This window comes from Callospermophilus lateralis, chromosome 11 (genome assembly GCF_048772815.1).
Source record: "Callospermophilus lateralis isolate mCalLat2 chromosome 11, mCalLat2.hap1, whole genome shotgun sequence".
NCBI lineage: Eukaryota > Metazoa > Chordata > Mammalia > Rodentia > Sciuridae > Callospermophilus > Callospermophilus lateralis.
The window spans coordinates 16,398,961-16,418,398 of NC_135315.1; the positions used below are offsets into that span (position 1 = coordinate 16,398,961).

The 19,438-nt window shown below is 45.5% G+C and overlaps 1 protein-coding gene across 1 annotated transcript in view; it reads right to left on the reverse strand.

The window, feature by feature from the left end:
* Positions 1-1,272: 1,272 nt before the first annotated feature.
* The window catches only part of Itgb3 (integrin subunit beta 3), a 60,576-nt gene continuing 42,410 nt past the window's right edge, over positions 1,273-19,438 (reverse strand). The window contains exons 11-15 of the mRNA XM_076869925.2: positions 13,067-13,289; positions 12,018-12,118; positions 9,844-9,963; positions 3,286-3,452; positions 1,273-1,411 (exon numbers count right to left, since the gene is read on the reverse strand). Of these exons, the coding sequence (XP_076726040.2) occupies positions 1,346-1,411; positions 3,286-3,452; positions 9,844-9,963; positions 12,018-12,118; positions 13,067-13,289 (677 nt within the window). The 3' untranslated portion in view covers positions 1,273-1,345. The remainder of the gene's footprint in view (positions 1,412-3,285; positions 3,453-9,843; positions 9,964-12,017; positions 12,119-13,066; positions 13,290-19,438) is intronic.

A 19,438-nucleotide genomic window follows, 5' to 3' on the forward strand; every position in this document is an offset into this window, starting at 1 on the left:
CAAATGGGCGTGTCTGCTTCCCACTCATGTCTGCATGGCTTTTTATACTTTCCTTCTTTGTCATCAAACAAAATTACAAATATAAAGTAAGTATGTTTATATACATGTCCTTTTAGAGTAAGCAAACCTCATCATGGTTTCAGGTGCTCCCATGAACAAAATAAAATAAAATTGCACTTGTGGCCTCTCAGATTAAAGACTGAGTTAAAATGAGGTTGTCCTTCCTGTAGGAATAGAGGCCACACATGCTGATACAACTGGCCCATCGTGCCATCCTGGCACTTAGGTTCAACAGACTCATGGGAATGACTCCTTCACAAGACACCCATGAGGTAGGTAAATGCAGCCACCCCCATGGGTGGATGTAGCACACAGAGGCCTGGGGTTAGGTTGTGGAGGTGCCTCAGACATGGAGCAGAGGTCTGAAGGGGAGGACCAGACCTCTGGTGCTCATCATAGCACCCGCCCTTGGAAGAAAAGCACTTGGTCATGAGAGAAGTCTCCAGTACGCAGCAAATATCTGCAACAGCAAGGGTGTGGAAATGGGAGGAAAAGAGAAGGTGCTGGTCTAAGGATGACACTTCTGAACAAACCTCCAGGGTAGAATGGCCAGGGAGGCAAATCTAAAGGGTCATGATTATGAACTGGGGAAAGCTGGCACATCCCCCAGGCCATGCAGGACCCTGAGTGGCCCTGCCTTCCTCACTCTCATCAGGTCAACGTATATTAGGTGGCAAGGACTTCCCTTTCAAGAGAACCACAGCTGATCCAGGTGGTGGCAGAAGGCACAGGAAGCTCTCCCCTGACCCTCCCTTCAGCCTGAGGGAAATGTAAGGACACAGAGACACAGGTGACAAAAACCGGGCTGCACGGGCCAGCAGTTCCTGAGAGTCAGACCCGATGCCATTAAATTACAAACTCAGGACAGAGCCGGGGCTTAGCATCCCTTTCTCTGAAATGAGAAGCCTCAGCCCTGCCCTTTTCTTTAGGGAGAATGGCCTACTAAGGAGAGCTGGCTTCTCACTGAGGTAATGAAGAACACCTGCTCAGCTCACCCTCAAGCTAAGCAGGACACATCCCTGCAGGAGGCATCTGAGAACAAAGGCCGAGGAGCTGTGCTCTGGGGACACATCACACGTTTTAAATTAAACATTTCCCCACATGTAACACACACACACACACACACACACACACACACACACACACAAATACTGACATTCTCCCATCCCACCCCACTCTAAACCCCAAATCCCACCCCACAAATACTGTCCTCTGTAAACATGATGGCAGAGACGCCCACAATCCTGGCATAGTCTGATAATGATCTGATGATGACGTCTTGTCATTAAGTGCCCCGATAGGTGATATTGGTGAAGGTGGATGTGGCCTCTTTATACAGCGGGTTGTTGGCCTGTGGAGAGAAGAGGAGAGTGAGTGTCTCACAGTCAGCTCCGGGGTCCTCTCATGTCCCAAAGGCTTGGATTTCACCTGAGAGGTTTGCCCAAGACACCCTTCTCTGGCCTAGACTGGATGAAACAGGCTAACGCTCATTGTACGCACACTTTCACTTTTAGAATGGGAATGGGTAGGAAATGAGAGGAGGGAAAATGATGTGGCCGGCTTTCAGCTGTTTTTAAAGGGTTAAAATCAGTCCAGCACTTTTTTTTTTTTTTTTGGAGGCCCATCCTTCTTTGACAATCCCAAAACATTCTAGAATAGCTTTCACCCAAATCTGTCTTGTTTCCTCTTCTCGCCCTACTCTTTCTTTTGTTTTTCTCCCCTTTTTCTTTCTCTGTGACAGTGTCGGCCAATGTGAGGCAGAGAGAGAAATGTAGTAGTTGATGAGTGAAGGTCAGAACACAGAGGACTGCTTCGGCTGAAATGATTCTTCATTTGTTTTCATCTCTTCAATGATTACCTACAAAAGTGTCATATTATCAGGGAAAAATAAGCCCCTCGCTGGGTTTCTCAAATTATTTTCCAACAAAAAATATGACAAAACCCATGAAGTTGGGCAGTTCTTTCTCTTTTTTTTTTTCCTTTTTTTTCTTCCGCCACCCCACCCCGCCCCGTCTTTGGTATTAGAAATTGAACCCAGAGACACAATTGAGCTACATCTCAGCCCTTTTTATTTCTTATTTTGAAACAGGGTGTCACTAAGTTGTTGAGGGTCTGTCACTAAATTGTTAAGGCTGACCTCAAACTTGTGATCCCCCTGTTTCAGCCTCCCGATTGCTAGGATTATCGGTGCACACCACTGCACCTGACTAAGTAGTTCTTAATGGTAACTGCAAGAAGCCCAGCACATTCTTCTGTCCTTTGGAGACTCAGCATGCTCTATATGCTCTTAACAGAAACATCCAAGGTTCCTGGAACTATTTGGTACAAAGTCCTGGGATCACCACCAAATGGGAACAAACTTTTGGCCTAACCCTGGACATTCAAGGAGTCAAATGTCATGTAAAAGGTCCAGAAAATAGTTAAAATATGGAAGATGAGCGAAAAGAGAATACAGTAAAATTAGTATATAAAAAGTTCTCAGTAAATGCTTGTTTGATAGGCTTAAATCAGGATAAACAACAGGAATAATAAAAGAAGAGTCTGATTTGGAAATTACTATTCATCATTTGGGGGCAAAGAAGAGAATGAGGTAGATTGATGTCCTGCCACTATTCCTAAGAGGCTGACCTCAAAAAGAAGCCCTATAGTTACCTAATTCCCTCCCACAATCAGACAAGCTACTGAACTCCCTTGCACTCAGTTTTCTTACTTACAAAATGGGAACAATAATACTGCCCACCACATAGGTTGTTTCAGGGATGAAATAAACTAATATATAAAAAAGCATTTAGAACAGTTCCTGGCACACGGCAAACCCTCAGTCAATGTTAGCTATTTTTTTGCTTTTTTTTTTCTATTTGTTTTTAATGCTTTGGACTTCAATACTATATAATGTATTATGTATTCTCAGTATAGGTTTGTCCTGTTTCCCTCAATTGAAGAGTAAGTTTCTTTTCCATTTCTTTACACTGTTGGAGCAGAGCTGGGTCCTATTTGTTCTATCAGTACTCAAGACATGGCCCATGGTCACCGTGTGGTAGAGGATCCGGTAGTTTTCAGGAAGCTTAAAGACAACAGTGAGACCATCTCCCAGTTTCCAGAACAGAGGATAATCCGAAAACTGCAGTGCTGGATGACCCTGGTCACTCTGAACAGCTGCTGTTCCCACTTCAGGTTCTTGAACCAAAGACTCAAGAAAATGCCCAGCCCAACCCAGCCTCTTACTGTGTCCCATTTTGCTCTGGCTCGTTCTTCCTCAAATTTAGCAAACTCTTTCCGGTCGTGGATGGTGATGAGAAGCTTCCAGATGAGCAGAGTAGCAAGGCCGATGAGCAGAATAGCCCCCATCACTGACAGCAGGACCACAAGGATGTCCGGACCCTTGGGACACTCTGCAAGGAAGAAGCAGAGAGCAGGAATCACTTGAACTGGCCATGAATGTAAGACCTTGAGTGTTATTTCAGAGGAACAACGCACTGGAAACGCCTCTGAAGGAAACAGGACAGTTTTAAAACAAACTCATTGTTTGTTTGTTTGTTTGTTTTTAAGGGAGCAATCTTTAGGGAGGTAATAAGCTTCCTGAGCTCTCAAGCTGGTCACTCCTGCACAAAATCTAGACCACCAGATGTGGGTTCACCCAACTGTTTTTTTTGTTTTTTTTTTTTAATCGATTCTGCTGGGTTTGGTGGCACATGCCTATATTCCCAGCAGAATCAGGAGGCTGAGGCAGGAGATTGTGAGTTGAAAGCCAGCCTCAGCAACTTAGTGAGGCCCTAAGCAACTCAGCAAGATCCTGTCTTTAAGTAAAATACAAAAAGGGCTGGGGATGTGGCTCAGTAGTTAAGTGTTCCTGAGTTCAATCCCTAGTACAAAAAAAAAAAAAAAAATCGATTTGGCCACTGTGGGTGTAGCCCAGTGGTAGAGTACTCCACAAGGCCCTGGGTTCTATCTCCAGGCCCACACACAACAAAAAGAGAAAAAAAAAAAAATCAAAAGATTTGGAAACTCTAGAACAATATCCCTATGAAGTGGCCACCAACTACAGCTGAGAGCAGTTGCTCCTTTTACCCGGGACACAGTGTTTTCTACTTGTGAGAGTCCTCACCACTCTCCCATTTCTCCCCTAAACAGAGGCAAAGTGTGACTTGTCCTTGTGTCTGAATTAGTGTGCACTCTGGATTTAAATCCTGGCTTAACACACTGTACTATGTAACATTCAGTAACTAATTTTTCTGGATGTCTGTTTTCTATTTTCTTTGTCTTTAAAATGGAGAAAGTATTCACACTCCCTTTTAGGGGTGGGTGGGTGAGGTACTAGGGACTGAACCCAGGGCCTTGCACAGGACAGGCAAGTGCTCTACCAATGAACTACACCCCCAACCCTTCAAACTCAATTTTAAAAATTGCAAAGAGTAATAATTAAATGAAATATATTTAAAGAACTGAAAGCAATGCCTGGCTCACAATAAATATTAGGGGCCATTATTACCAGTGTTGTTCTTACACCCAGCGTTTTTATTTATTGGCTTGCTGAGCCCCGGTAGACATTAGTGTCTGTTAATTGTGGTTTAGATATTTGTATCCTTAAGGGCGATGAACCTTTTTAGCATGCTTAGAGACCAGGAAGCCTGCCAGCCATGATAATCTTAGAGGTTCTTTCTCAAAATATTTAGTCATCCAGAATCCTACCCCATTGTAAGCTGACTTCCTGTTCAGCCCCAGTCAATAACCAAAGCAGACAGAGGTCCGTCATCCCTTTGAGGGTCAGCTGATTATCCTCTGCAGATCTCTGCTCCCATAAACTTCAGGTGTCTGACAAATGATCTCACTCTGGAACCTCAAGTGTTACGAAACCAGGTGTCTGTATGTATGGGTACTGATGAGTCTGGAGAGGAAGTCACACCGGTGCACTTTCCACACTGTCTCCCACCTTCTTCTCTAAACATACACTCTGTGCTCACCACACATTACACAAACACAACCACCACCACAAACCAAGTTGGCCCTTTTCCAAACCACCAAATTATACCCTGTCTATAATTAAAGGAGCGCCGGAGAGAGGCTGCGAGGTTCCAGCGTCTGAATTCCCAGGAGTGAAGGGCCCCAGTTTTTCTGGGAAAAGCAATTATGAATTCTCTGGAAGAATGGAGTAGGGCTGACCTTCAAACCCCAAGGTGAAATCTCTTCCTTCTGCATGTTAGTCTGGGCAGGACAGGTAGAGTCCCAGGAGGTATTCAGGCGAAAACAATCTGTTACCCATCTGTCCCAACAGGGGCGGGTGGCTTCCCAGAAGCAGAAGACAAGATCAGGTGGTCTCTGAAAGGCACCCCCAGCTGCAGCAACAGCCTCAGAGTGACCCAAGGTCGGAGAAGTCTGGGTAGGGTTGGCAGATTTAACAAACAAAATTATAGGAAGCCCAGATAAATTTTATTTTCAATAAACAAGGAGTTAGTTTCAAGTGTAAGTATGTACCAAACTGTGCCTGGAACGTACTGTGTTTTATCTGGAAATTATCCGGGAATGAACAGGCCCCAGCTCAGGAGCCCATTCCACATGGCTATTCCCCACATGGCCAATGCCTAGCCATGTGACATACTCCCTTTACTGCCCTGCCAGGGCTCAGCCCTTCAAAGAGAGCATCTGTGAGGCCATGAGAAAGAGATATCTCCTACTATCCTCTGGGAACCCAGCTGCTACAATCTCCCCAAAGTTGGAGTTCCTAGAAATGGTTGGGGCTGGGGCTAAGAGGAGAGAAAGAGCCAGGACAAGCAGAGAGGAAATGAGAGGCCCATATTCTTTTTATTTTACTTATTTTTTTGTTGTTGTTCTTTTTAGATATACATGACAATAGAGTATATTTTGACATATTATCCTAGGGTCCCTTATCCTAATGTGGAGGAGTGGGTCTCCTGACAGGGCACCAAGGTTACCATCATCTCTATTCCCCACAACCTGAGGCAGTAGATTGCTGTCCCAAAATCCCAAGTCAAATGATTTGGATAAATGATTCATCAAAAGTACCAGCAAAGACAGGTGTAGCAAAGAGATGAGATAATGTTAGACCCAAAAGCAAAGACACAATGCCCTTCTGAAATTAGTAGGGACAAAATCGCAGCTAGGGTGGGTGGGGTGGCGTGAGGAAATCGTGGTCAAACCAGTCCACCCCTGCTGGCTCAGGGACACATCCCCAGACTCTCCTCTCTCCTTCCTCATGTCAACTGCCCTTGGAGTCGCCAAATAAAATTAAGGTTATGCCCTTTCTTGACCTTCCTTTTCCCATATAAAGAGCAAAAGCTCTGGGAAAGGCTAGCGGACAACATTCCAGACAGGGCACCAGGCACTCCTCCACCCATGGACGTAGCAACGCCCTTGGTGACGTAGATGTGGCAGCTCTTTCCTAAGGAAGGGCGACCTGAGGTAGCTCCTCCGGACTTTCCTGCCTCCTTTTTCAAACCACCTCATTTTCTTCCCTCCCCAAGCAGCCAAAATTCTGGTTAGCAGATATCAAGATGTACATACACTCACTTTTCCTCTGGGAATAATCAGACCTAGAAAATCATTCAAAACCTCTTTATTAACTAACTTCTTGGTAGATGTACAGGGATATAGCAATAGATAAGACAGACATGGTTCGTGTATCTGCACAGCATATGATCTGAGCAGATGAGCTGATTAAAGAAGCAATTTAATTCTAGTAAAATTAAGGTCCTTCTAAGGCAGCACAGATGCTATGCGAGTCAAACAGAAGAACCAAACCTAGTCAGCAGTATGGAGGCCAGGGGGGGACTGAGAAGGCTTCTTGGGGGAAGTGATGAGCCTAAAGCAAGAGGCACTCAAATGTTGGGGTGTAGCCCAATTGCCAGGAACACTAACAGCACAGAGGTGTGGTTTGTGGAAGTAAGACAGGGCTCAGGACTGTTCTTCGTTGCTGGGGATTGAACCCAAAGTTTCACACATGCTAGGTAAGTACTTTATTACTAAGTTATGGCCCCAGCACTCGTTTTTTTTTTTTTTTTAAACAGGAAAATATGTTAAAGTTTGAGAACCCCTGCTCGTGGACTAAGGGCTAGCAAATGATATAACCCATGAGCCAAACACAACTATCAACTCTCTCTGTAAATACAGCCATGACCACTTCACAGAATAAATATGAATGGCCAATAAATATATGAAAAAATGTCCAACATCTCCAGCAATTAGAGAAATACAAATTAAAACTACACCGAGATTCCGTCTCACTCCAGTCAGAATGACAACAATCAAGAATATAAGTAATAATAAAGGTTGGTGAGGATGTGGGGGAACGTACACTCATACATTGCTGGTGGGATTGAAAATTGGTGCAACCGATAGGAAGGGCAGCAGAATACAATAGACACTAGTATGGCTGTATGTATAAACGTGGCTATAAAACCAATGTGTACATGTGGAAAAATAAGAATTCATACCCCATTTGAATCAAATGTATAATATGTCAAGATCATTGTAATGCTTTGAGCAACTAATAAAAAAATTTTAAAAAAAAGAAAATTGGTGCAACCACTCTGGAAAGCATCCTCAGAAAACCTGGAATAGAACCACCATTAGACCCAGTTATCCCACTCGTCAGTACATACCCAAAGGACTTCAAAGCAACATACTACAGTGACACAGTGACATCAATGTTTTAGCAGCCCAATTCACAATACCTAACCTATTGAACCAACCTTCATGCCTTTCAACAGATGAATGGATAAAGAAAATATGGTATATATACACAATGGAATACTACTCAGCCATAAAAAAAGAATGACTTTATGACTTTTGCCATAGATCTGGAGACTATCATGCTAAGTATAACAAGCCAATCTCCAAAAACCAAAGGTCAAAAGTTCTCTCTGATATGTGGATGCTAATACACAACAGGGGGTGAAGGGAAGAACAGAATTTCATTGGATTAGACAAAGGGGAATGAAGGGAAGGGAGAGGGATAAGAATAGGAAAGACAATAGAATGAATTAGACATAACTTTCCTATGTTCATATATGAATACACCACCAGTGAAACTTCATTTTTGTGGCACAACCACAAGAATGGGATCCTAATTAAAATAAATTACGTCCTCTATGAATGTACAATATGTCAAAATACACTCTACTATCATGTATATCTAAAAAGAACAAATAAAAAAATAAAAATATTTAGCCATTGTCCACAAGTTTACAGAATATCTATGGCTGCTTTCCTGCTATAATAGCAGGGCTGAGTAGCCACAGCAGAGACCATATGGCCCTTGAAACCTAAAATATTTTGGTCTTTTGCAGAAAAAAAAAAAATTCTGGTCCTTTGTCTAAAAGATGATTTGAAGAAATTCCTACAGCTATGAATGTCAGGATACCAACTGATTCAAGTTCAGCCTTCCAAGGTTGTTCCTTCGTTCTAGTGTTTGCCCAGCCTCCACCATTAACAGTCCTATCTAACTGCAATGACGTTACTGATTTCCATGCCTGTCTCCCCCATGGCCTGCGAGTACCACATCTGCCTCATTTACTGTTAGTTTCAGCACCTAGCATAGTATTCAGTATATAGTAAGTGTTCCAAATTATTTTCTAATGATTCATATCTTCATCTTTGTTTAAGGGCAAAGAAGGTCTATGGCTTGGATATGCTTTGAGTGTGTCCCTGAAGCATTCATGTGCTAAAAGCTTGGTTCCCAGCATGGTGATATTGAGGTTCTGGAACCTATAAGAGATAGGTCAAAGTAATTAGGTCATTGGGAGCATTGCCCTTGCAAGGGATAAATGTAGTTCTCACTGGACCCCCATTGGTTCCCAAAATGACAGTTCCCAGCCTGGGTGAGGGTCTATTCAATGGTAGAACACGGGCTTAGCACATGGCCCTGGGTTCAACAGTCAGCATTCACCATGTGGTGATGTAGCCAAGGGGGTCCTCACCGGAGGATGAACTGATGAAACCACTGATCTTGGACTTCTAGCCTCCAAAACTGTGAACCAAATGAAACCTCTCCTCTTCATACATTTCTCAGCCTCGGGTATTTCCTTTATAGTAGTAGAAAATGGATGAAGACAGAGGCCATGATGGTGGTAAGGTGAAGCAAACAAATCTAACTGTTGGGTGGTAATCAACCTGTGGTTGGTCTGGTTATGGCGGGGTGGACTCCTCCTACTTCCAAAGGGTCTCGAGAGCAAGCAGTATTTTTAATCTTTTCAGTGTTCAATGTAGCCTTGAGTCAGTGCCAGAAACCTATCACTACATCCTGCCATAACATGGTAGGATCAGTGCCTCCCACCATCAGGCCTTCCTCTTATAGCAGCAGGCAAGTCACTCATTGCAGCTGTCCTCAGTAGAACTTATGTCATGTGCTATAAAGTTCTAGAATCTAAATTCCTTATTTCTTGACTCTATTGCCTCCAAAAATTCAATGATAGGACTGCAGATGTAGCTCAGTGATAGAACACTGGCCTAGCATGCATGAGGTCCTGGGTTCCATCCCCAAAACTGAAAGGAAAAAATAGTCACGACATATTGTGTTCCTTGATGACATCCAAATCCACCTTCTTCCTCTCCTTACCCACCTTCTTATCTTTCTGTCTCCTCAATTAGAAAGTCACTTTCTTGCTGATACTTATGTTTCTATGTCCCCTCACCAGGGTGATAAACTCTCACATCACTTCTAAAGCCAGGTTTAACCTGTTCAGCTTAAGAGGAGTGGTGGGTAGAAATTCCTGCCTAAGATCCTTCTCTCTCCTGGGGGGTAAAGAAAGGACTTCAGGAGTCACTCACCTGGCTCTTCTACCACATACAGGATGGACTTTCCACTAGAGTCTTCATAGTACTGGAACCTGACGACGCAATCGTCCTCATTCTTATAGGTACAGTTGACTGCATCCTTGCCAGTGTCCTCTGGGGAAGGGAGAGGAGAATATGGAAGAATGAAAAACAAGTCAATTCCTAGAAGATGACAGCTTTCAAGACCTCTGCCACAGGACTTCTAGAAAAGCATGTGACAGGAAACCCTGTGTCTGATATTAGGCAAGATGCCTAGGTTCAAGATAGCTGGCATGCCTGGCAGTTGCCACTCACTGACCCTCACTGATGTATTTTGTCCCTCAAGGGCCCTTATTGGTTCTTATTCCTTCCTCTGGAAGGGACATGATATAATAACATTACACATTTTGATTCAAATCCTCGCTCCGCTTCCTACCAGCCGTGTGATCTTGGGTAAGTTACCTGACCTCAATCATTCTCTCTTTCTTCATCTATCTATAAAAGGGAAATGACCTCCCCACCTTACAGATTTGGTGGAGAATTTTATGCATAAAATAAACAGACCTCAACATACAGTAGGCATTTCCTCCCTTCTCTTTCTCTTCTTGCTCAATAATTCTCCATAGTTTGTTTACACAGCCCTTTTAGCTCTTCCATGTCTGTTTCTGATCTAGTGTGCCTCCCACCGTGTGTCGTTTAACTCTCCAACCTGTTATTCTGTTGGTGACACTGTGGTTACCCTCCACCAGTTGCACTACATCCTATACTGAGGAACCAGATGGGCAAAACTGATACACCATGAAATTAAGCAAATGTGCCAAGATTCCCACTGCAAATAAGTGATGGAGAGGGACCAGAACATAGGTTTAAAAATACATCCAGTGGACCTGAAGTCAATAGGCCATCAGTACTGGTACCACAGCCCAAAAGAAAGAATAAACCTTTCAGGATTTAGTTCTCAATGCATTACTCCTTTCTGTGGGCAAGTTAATTTTCTTGAGACTCAGTTTGCTCATTCACAAAATAAAGGTAACAATAGTACTATAGTTCTACTTCTTTTAGGTTGGAGAAAAATATGTAATGAATGAGTAGAAAAGATGATTTTTAAAATTTTCATAAGTTATAAAATTCATATAGGTAAGCATTTACCTTTATGATGATTATGGTGACAAAGGAGGTGAGTAAAGAAATGCTTATCAACTAATACTCACCTGGTCTAGATGATAAAAATACCTTGACACTTTAGCATACCCTTCCTCTGGGCTAATTATAGAAGCATAGCCCCCTCTAGAAGAAAACTCCCTCTTCAAACTCAATCCCCAAATCACCAACCTCACCCCAGCCCACTTCTGATATTAATCACAAGGTTCAGAGATCTCACTCTTTTCCGTAACACTCCCACCCAAAGCTGACAGCCTGGCCATCTCACAACGGATCTCACTAAAAACGAATTTCCTGCCTTTGTGGGCGATTGCTATCTTCAGAGAGACTGCATCTCCCTAGCACCACCCAGTGCCTCCCGGCCCAGATAACCCCCACATCAGCTGTGCTGACAGCAGCAAAGATCATCTTTAAAATCAAGATGAAGTACAAAGAAAAATAACTGCAGGCAAGAATTTTGCTCCCTGCTGTGTTCGTATTTCTGTCTTATCTCTGAGGAACTCCAGAAAGCCAGAAGAAGGGCTTCAGGATAAAGAGATTTGGGTAATGACCATCAGGGTGAAGGTTTTCCTCCAAACAAGCCTGAGTATTGCTTAACTTTTAATAAAGTGAACTAGGCAAATGCTCACTAGCCTACTAGGCTAAGATGAGGCCCACCATAGGCAACCACTTCCCAAGTGTGTGCCTCAGGGTTTTTTATCTGCAAATTAGAGTACATTATCTTTCTTTCTTTGGGGATGGGGTGAAGTTAGGGTTGCCCAATTTATACACCCTTTACAAGTTACACACAGGTTTTTGCTGGATCTGTGTGCTTCAGGAATCAGAAAGGGGTACTCTGGAGGGGTCAGAAGAGGTCTCTCAAGAAAGTTAGACTTCATTTCATGCCTACTGTGCATCAGGCCTGCATGACAGTTCTTGAAGCAGGAATTACTCTTCCATGTTACAGATGGGTGTTGGGCAGGTTCTGAGATTGAAGTGAAAACATTCAGAACCCAGACGAGTGAGACTCTGAGGCCTGCTGAACTTACTAAGCTCTTTCACAGACTCAATCTCATCGCGGCAGTAACGGGTGCAGGTATTTTCCTCCTGTAGGATTCCCCGGTCAAACTTCTTACACTCCACACATTCCCTAAAGGAGAGAGGACACAGCGATTAAAGTAAGGGAGCAGCAAGCTGAGGCATGTCCCAGTCCACCTCTGACCTCTACGTACCCAGAAAGTGGCTCCTCAGTTTTAAAAAATTTAATAACATAACATACATACACCACACACACACACACACACACACACCCTGTAAAATCATCCTAAGGCCCCAAATAGTCAAGTGTGGAGTTCAGGAGTAAAGGTGTCCTCCTCACCCACAGGCTCCTCATCCGCAGCCAGGGGTCCCCGGGTCCTTTGTTAAATTTCATGTACCAACCAGGATATGTGAGCCCTACACACTTCTCGGAACTTTAAAGTCAAAACTTGCCACAAAATTGGGGGTCCCAGTACAAAACGAAATTATTGTTCAAAAATTACTAAGAACTGTGACAGCAGAACATATAAAAGGCCCTACTAAGCATGGGGCCCTGTATAGCTACACAGGTGCATGCCCATGACTCCAGCCCTGCTTAAAGTGGTAAGAAGACTGGCAGAGCTTCGGACTTGGGGCTTCCTCTGACCCACAACAGGTGAAGTTTGTACTGGCGAGTTGCCCCTGTTGCACAGTGTCTTCCCCAACTCCAGCCTCTGCAACTCCTATAGAATCAGAACATCAGCACTGGAATGTTCCAGAGAATATCTGGCTTAGCCTTCCTTTCTGAATTTGGGAGTGTTCAAGATGCCACCCTAGGAGAGAGTTTGCTCCAACTGGAACCCAGCTAGTGCTTCTTTGGCCCCTTGCAGTTACCTCTACCTCCAACTCCCCATAGTTTTCATTGGAAAGAGAAGAGAAGCCATTTGACAGGAGAAAACTCTTCTCCCTAAAGCTTTAGAACCTTAAGAGTTGAGGTAGAACCTTAAGAGTTGAGGATTCTAGTCCAAGGGACCTTCTCCCCACTCCCAGTCTCCCAAGTCTCTCCAAACTACCTACTCACTTTTTAAAGGTGCAGGCATCCGGGCAAGTGGGACATTTCTCACAAGTATCCCCATAGGAGCCTGGCTGGATGCAGATGCAGCTGCCACATTCACATTTGCCCCGGCCACTGCACAGAAGCCCATTACTGGACATGCAGGTGTCGGTACGTGTGGTGCAGTTGCAGTAGTAGCCAGTCCAGTCGGAGTCACACAGGCAGTCCCCACAGCTGCACTGGCCATGCCCTGAAAGCAGACAGCCCAAGAGGATGGATCAGCTAGTGATTGTCCCACTCCCGTGGCTGCCTACCACACACTTCCATTCTGCTCTCCCAGCCAGACAGATAATAATCCTCCAGGTCTGCAGGGAACTGGCCCAATATCAGGGGAACCCTACTCCATGGGGACACACTCAGCTCTCTAGATGTTCCAAGGTGTGGAAGGTCTTGGTCTGAGTCCCTACAGGACAAAGGAGTCTCAGGAGCTGAGTTTCCCAAGCCTCCTACCTTCCTTTTGCCCTTGTATGAGGACAAGGTAGCTCTTCAGCCTTAAGAACTGGCACAGCACTGAGCCACAGCCTGCACCCACAGAGAGTACCCAGGATCCTGGATGATGTGGCCTGAGACAGCAAAGTGACCCTCAGGCCCCGAACTCTCTCCTTTCTCCAACCAGACGTGAGGGGTCTATCTTTGTCATCATTGTCTTCTCCCAGCTGGGTTAGACACCAACATAGGCTCTGATTTAAATGAGCTGGTCCCTCCCATTAACAACTCAGCCACAGATGTCCATTATTCTGTTTCTCAAATCGGCTGCGTGCCACCTTGCCAGGTGAGCAGCAGGGATCTGAGAGAGCAGATCTGAGACAGGAAAACTTCAACACAGGGGCCATGGAGGACTGGAGATGCCCCAAGCACAGGGAAGAGAAGATACACAGAGTGCCCCAATACACAGGTGCATGGGGTGGGGCATCCAAGGGGCAGACAGAAGGCACCAAGAGCCCATGGAGTCAGCAATGGAGTTAAGTAAGCAGAAAGAACAGATATAGCCTACCTCACAGCCTTCTGAGGGCCGGAGCTCTTAACTAAATCCCACGAATGCCGGAGAGAAAAGACAGCAGAGAACAAAGATAAATGAAAAAAGAGAGATTTTCCTAAGGACAGCAGTATGGATGATCATTAGCAATGACCTTGCATAGCCCAGGGGCCTTCACCAAGCCTCTGCTGGCTCATCTTTGTTCTTCCTCTGAACTCAAAAGTTGCAGAAATATTCTCCACAATAAATTGTTTTTGAGGGGCTGGGATGTGGCTCAAGCGGTAGTACGCTCGCCTGGCAGGCATGGGGCCCGGGTTCGATCCTCAGCACCACATACAAACAAAGATGTTGTGTCCCCGAAAACTAAAAAATAAATACTTTTTAAAATTCTCTCTCTCTCTCTCTCTCTCTCTCTCAAAACAAAATTGTTTTTGAGTTGTACACCACAGTTCAACTGTCCCCAACATCACCAACACAACTTGTCCTTCTTATCCTGGTTCTCTTCTCAATACAGAATATGGTGTCTTGGCAGTGAAGGAGGGAAGCCTTGGAAACATTTACACAAAAGAACTGCATCTGTGTTCCAAACCGACCAAGGAAGTAAGTATTTCCAGTAGGAACAAGCGCCAAAAATAACCACTACAAGGGTAATAATGCCCAAGAACACTTGTTGAGCATTTAATATGGGTCAAGTTCTTTAATATGTTATCCTATTCGTTTCTTATAACCCTGTAGAACCAAAGAGGTTAAGTAACCTGTCCAAGGCCACACAACTTGTAAATAGCAGGAGCAGGGCTCCTATTGAAATCACTCTGACTTTAGGTACCAAGTACTTAGCCTTTGTGCAATACCATAAGTAATGACTTTCCCTATTTATATTCATATGGTCTTTCTAGAAGACTGCTGTAACATACAGAGAAAGTGGCTTGAACAGTAAAAGATGGAGTCCAACTGGTTAAATTAGACCAGTTGACTCTGATAAGTGGATGCTAATCCACAACTGGGGGACATGGGAAAAATGGAGGAAATTTGATGGGGCAAAATGGAGGGCGGGGTGGGGAAGGGACATGGGGGTGGGAAAGATGGTGGAATGAGATGGACATCATTACCCTACATGCATGTGTGACTGCACATATGGTGCAACTCTATGTCTTGTACAACCACAGAAACATAAAGTTGTGCTGCAGTTGTGTACAATGAATTAAAATGCATTCTGCTGTCATATATACCTAAATAAAACAAATTTTAAAAAATTCTACCAGTTGAGGAAGAACAGAAAAGTCCAGTAACTGGGCTTGACACCAGTGAGAAAATTCTAGATGAGAACATTTTAGGAATTCACATTTACTGAACTATTTGAGTGGATGTCACAAGAAGGGAGTTTCTCACTGTTGTGTTTATGGGCCTCGTTGAAGATGTTTCCATCCTGCGTGGTCCCATCCCCAGGCAACTCTAACCATCTCCCCTCCTCAGGTCATCCTCAATTCAACCACCCTTCCTCCATAGCCATGATTCTCCTTCTTTAAAGCATTGTTTCCCAAACTTGGTGCTTTTTGTTTTGAAGGACTGTCTGTACCTTGTACAATGTTTAGCATCCTTGGACTTACAAAGGCTCCATCCTGCCTAAAAGATTAAGTCCAACATCTTTAGCAAACACCCAAGACTCTGACAGTGAGCACCACATACTTCATCCACCTGACCTTTCCACACATTAGCCAACACACGGAGATACTCATTTTCTCCACTATCCTTATTTCCTTGTGTTTCTGTTCAGGCTGTTCCCTCTTCCTAGACTGCTCTTTCACCCTGTGACCTTTACCAAACTCCTCCTCACTCTCAAAGGCCCAGCTCAAATCTTTACTCACTCAACAACTTTTTTCTGATCTCCTCAGACAGAATCAACTGTCTGCTCTTGGGTTCTCCCAGCAAATCTACCTCTATTTCTATCCTTATTTTATGCCCATTTGCTTTCCTGTTTCTTTCTAAATGATGAGTTCCTTGATGGGAGGGAATAGGCCAAATTAATTTTTCTAGTAACAGTGATTATCATGAAATCTGTTACAGAGCAGGTACACCATTAATGTTTGTTCACTTATCCATTCATTCATTCAACAAATAGTTATCAAGTTCATACCACCTGGTGGGCACTAGAGACTCAGAAGTGAATAAAGCCAAGTCCCTTCTATCATGGAGCTTACAAAATAGCCAAATTTCTGGAAAACCCATGCATATCAACCAAGAGATGCTCTGTGTTATATTACTACAGTATTGCAAAGAGCTCTCAGCCCTGGTGGGGAGAACTATTGTCCTCCTACTGAGTTTAGGAATGGGAGGGAGCCTGGGGTCAGGGGTCAGTCTGCTTGAAGGCAATCATTAACTCAGAATCATTAACTGCATCCCCCTGATAGTCATTTCACAAGACTTTAAAAGTTGGCTCCTAAACCCCACAGAAGGTGACTCATTCTCCTGAATTCTCAATCAGGAAGAAGCGTAATAAAAATCTGATTGTTAATCAGAGGAAAGGCAGGGGCAAAGGGGAAGTAACTTGAACTGCTCTGGAAGCCACATCACTGTGTGAGTAGGTGGCCCCAAGGAGTTGGAGGAGGGATGGTACTGGACCTGAGCTAGCTGGCACCTATTCTTCCCCTGAACCAGGGGGTGCAACCAGTGTCTCTTGGCCGCTGTGGGTCCCATTGCCCATGACCCCACCACCACCCTCTAGAAACCACATCAGCATTCAAGATTCAAACACACCAAAAATAAATAAATGCATAAAGAAACAAAATACAACTCAGCCACCTCTTTGCAGCCTTGGAAATAAAGGTCTGTTTCCCGGGAAGGATGGATGGGAAACATAAGCCCCCGCTGGCCAGCTGCCACGTATATCTGGAGGTGTGGGCTGGCAGAAGGGGAAAGTAGACAACCTCTGAGTCTTGAGGTTGGGTTCCCTCGAAGGACAGCGTGTGGTGACGATTCTTGTTCAAGCAACTCACTGAGGGAGTGGAAGGGAGGCAGGATGTAGTCTAGGGCGGGCAAGAGGCAAAAGCCAGCAGAAATATGGTCTCAGACAGAGACTGCCCTCAGTCCGAGCACCCTGTGGGCTCTGGAGCATGAATGGCACCACACAGCCAGGCCCACCTTGAGGCAAAGGGACTGGCCTTGCCCAATGCCTGAGGGCAAGGCAGTTCCTGTGGGTGCAGGGCAAGGCTATGGAGAAAGGACAGCTGTCGGCTATCATCACAGCAGCTACCTCACAGCCGCTGGGGGAGGAGTGTGAGAGCCAGCAGAGCAGGGCCCCATAGCGTCCACTATGCCTTGCTTTTGGCCAGGGCTCCTGGACTGGGGAAAGACCGACACCACAGTGGCTTGGCCGTACTCAGAGGCCTCGGCCTCCTCAGAAACCCTGGTCCCACAGTGCTTCCTTTGTGAGGCAAAACAAAGTGATCTTTGACAAGATGATGTGCAGGGCCAGCCAGGGAGTGAGGCCGGGAGTGGAAGTGGGCAGTCAGAGCCAGCGGGCTGACCCCAAGCCCTGGCAGAGTCAGCCCTTAACAGGCAACCACAGTGTGGTAATGTCACAGGATTGGCAAACCTCCAACAGACGGGCTAGCCGGGGTTCACAGGAAAGTCAGAGGAGGGAGACAGATGAGAAATGAGTGGAAGAGAGGGAGGTAGGGAAGAAGGAAGAGAGCAGGGGAGCGGGAAGGAGCAAGTGTCTCAGGTCAGAGGGAATGTGATCACTCTCCCTGCGTAGCTGGACTTCCGGCTGACTCATTGTTCCACTCCGGTATGACCCAACTTTCCTTTGAGACTTAGCACACGTCCCACCTCCTCCATGAAACTGCCCAGGCCTCCCCTATCCACAGGGAGTCTCCCCAGGGTAGAGTCCTATAGGGGTAGATTCCTGTAAGACTCCCCCAGGACAACTGACTCTGCCAGATTCTGCCTCATGCTGTGAACTATGCTTCGATAAGTTAATCAAGCACAAAGCTCTTATTAACACCTCTCTACCCTGCACCAAGGCAGCACAAAACCTGCTCATAGAGGGTGCCTGATAGATCCGTGCTCATAATGTAGGAAATAGAAAAGAACCTTGAGGTCTTGGGCTATGACTCAGTGGGTATTTGCCTGGCATGTGTGAGGCTCTGGGTTCAATCCCCAGCGCCAAAAAAAAAAAAAAAAAAAAGAACCTTGAGGGAAAGGATGCACTCCCCGATGCGTACGTAAGGCAGAGGTGCTAAAAGTGGGCAACTCCACAGACCATTTCTATGGTAGGGAGGGAGCAGGCCAGAAAACCAGCTGCCATGATCAGTGGCCAGGCACTAGGAAAATGGCCAGGTCACATGAGTCCTGCCTCATGAGCCCCTGCTTGCAGCAAAGAACAGGCCACAGAGCCAACAGCTCAGGTAAGGGACAAGGACAAGCTGGAGTATAGCTCTGAGAGGTCAGGAATCATGCATGACCCCTATTCACCCGTGTGGACCAAGTGCTGAGACACAGAGCAGGTGCAGGATGGACATGTGCCTCTGAGTCCTGTCACTAAGGATGTGATGACAACACGGCAGGGTCCAGATGTGAGGCTGGCCAGGCACCTGACACCCTGGCACGAAGTGGTAGAGGGAGGCTGCTGAGGCCGCCTGGGGTTCCCTGACGGATCAGACCACAGTGCACGTAGGACAAGCTGTTCTTGCATCCACATTGGCAGGAACCAGGGCTTCTGACCCAGGCAGCTTTCTTTTGTGGCTTCAGTGGGGCCATCAGCCAAAGGAAACACACTCTGACAGGAATCCCTCTCACAGCGCCTCACACCAGACCAGGACCCAGAAGAGTAGCGGGCGTGCCCCTAGCAGGCCCTCTGCAGGCCTCTCCTGCAGCAAACCCCCGGCTCTCAGTTCCAACCTTCTCCCCTTGGATCTCCCACCCCAAACTTGTCCATTTCCTTTGGTACTTTAAAAATGATGTACGTACTATTAAATAGTAAAATGAGCTGAAGTTCTTGCCTCACCCCCTAGTTAAATTGCCATTATGGCAGGTGCGATGGTGCACGCCTATAATCCCAGTGTCTTGGGAGGCTGAGACAGGAGGACCATGAGTTCAAAGCAACCTCAGCAAAAGTGAGGTGCTAAGCAATTCAGTGAGACCCTGTCTCTAAATAAAATACAAAATAGGGCTGGGGATGTGGCTCAGTGGCCAAGTTCTTCTGAGTTCAATTCCTGGTACCCCCCCAAAAATATTGCCATATGTGTTTTCATTTTGTGTACCTGATCTCTCTCTCCACAGGCCCCCCAATCTCTCTAATTGTTGAGAGCCACAGCCGAAGGGGCCCCAGCAAACTTTCAGACTGCCAGCTGATGATTGGCTCA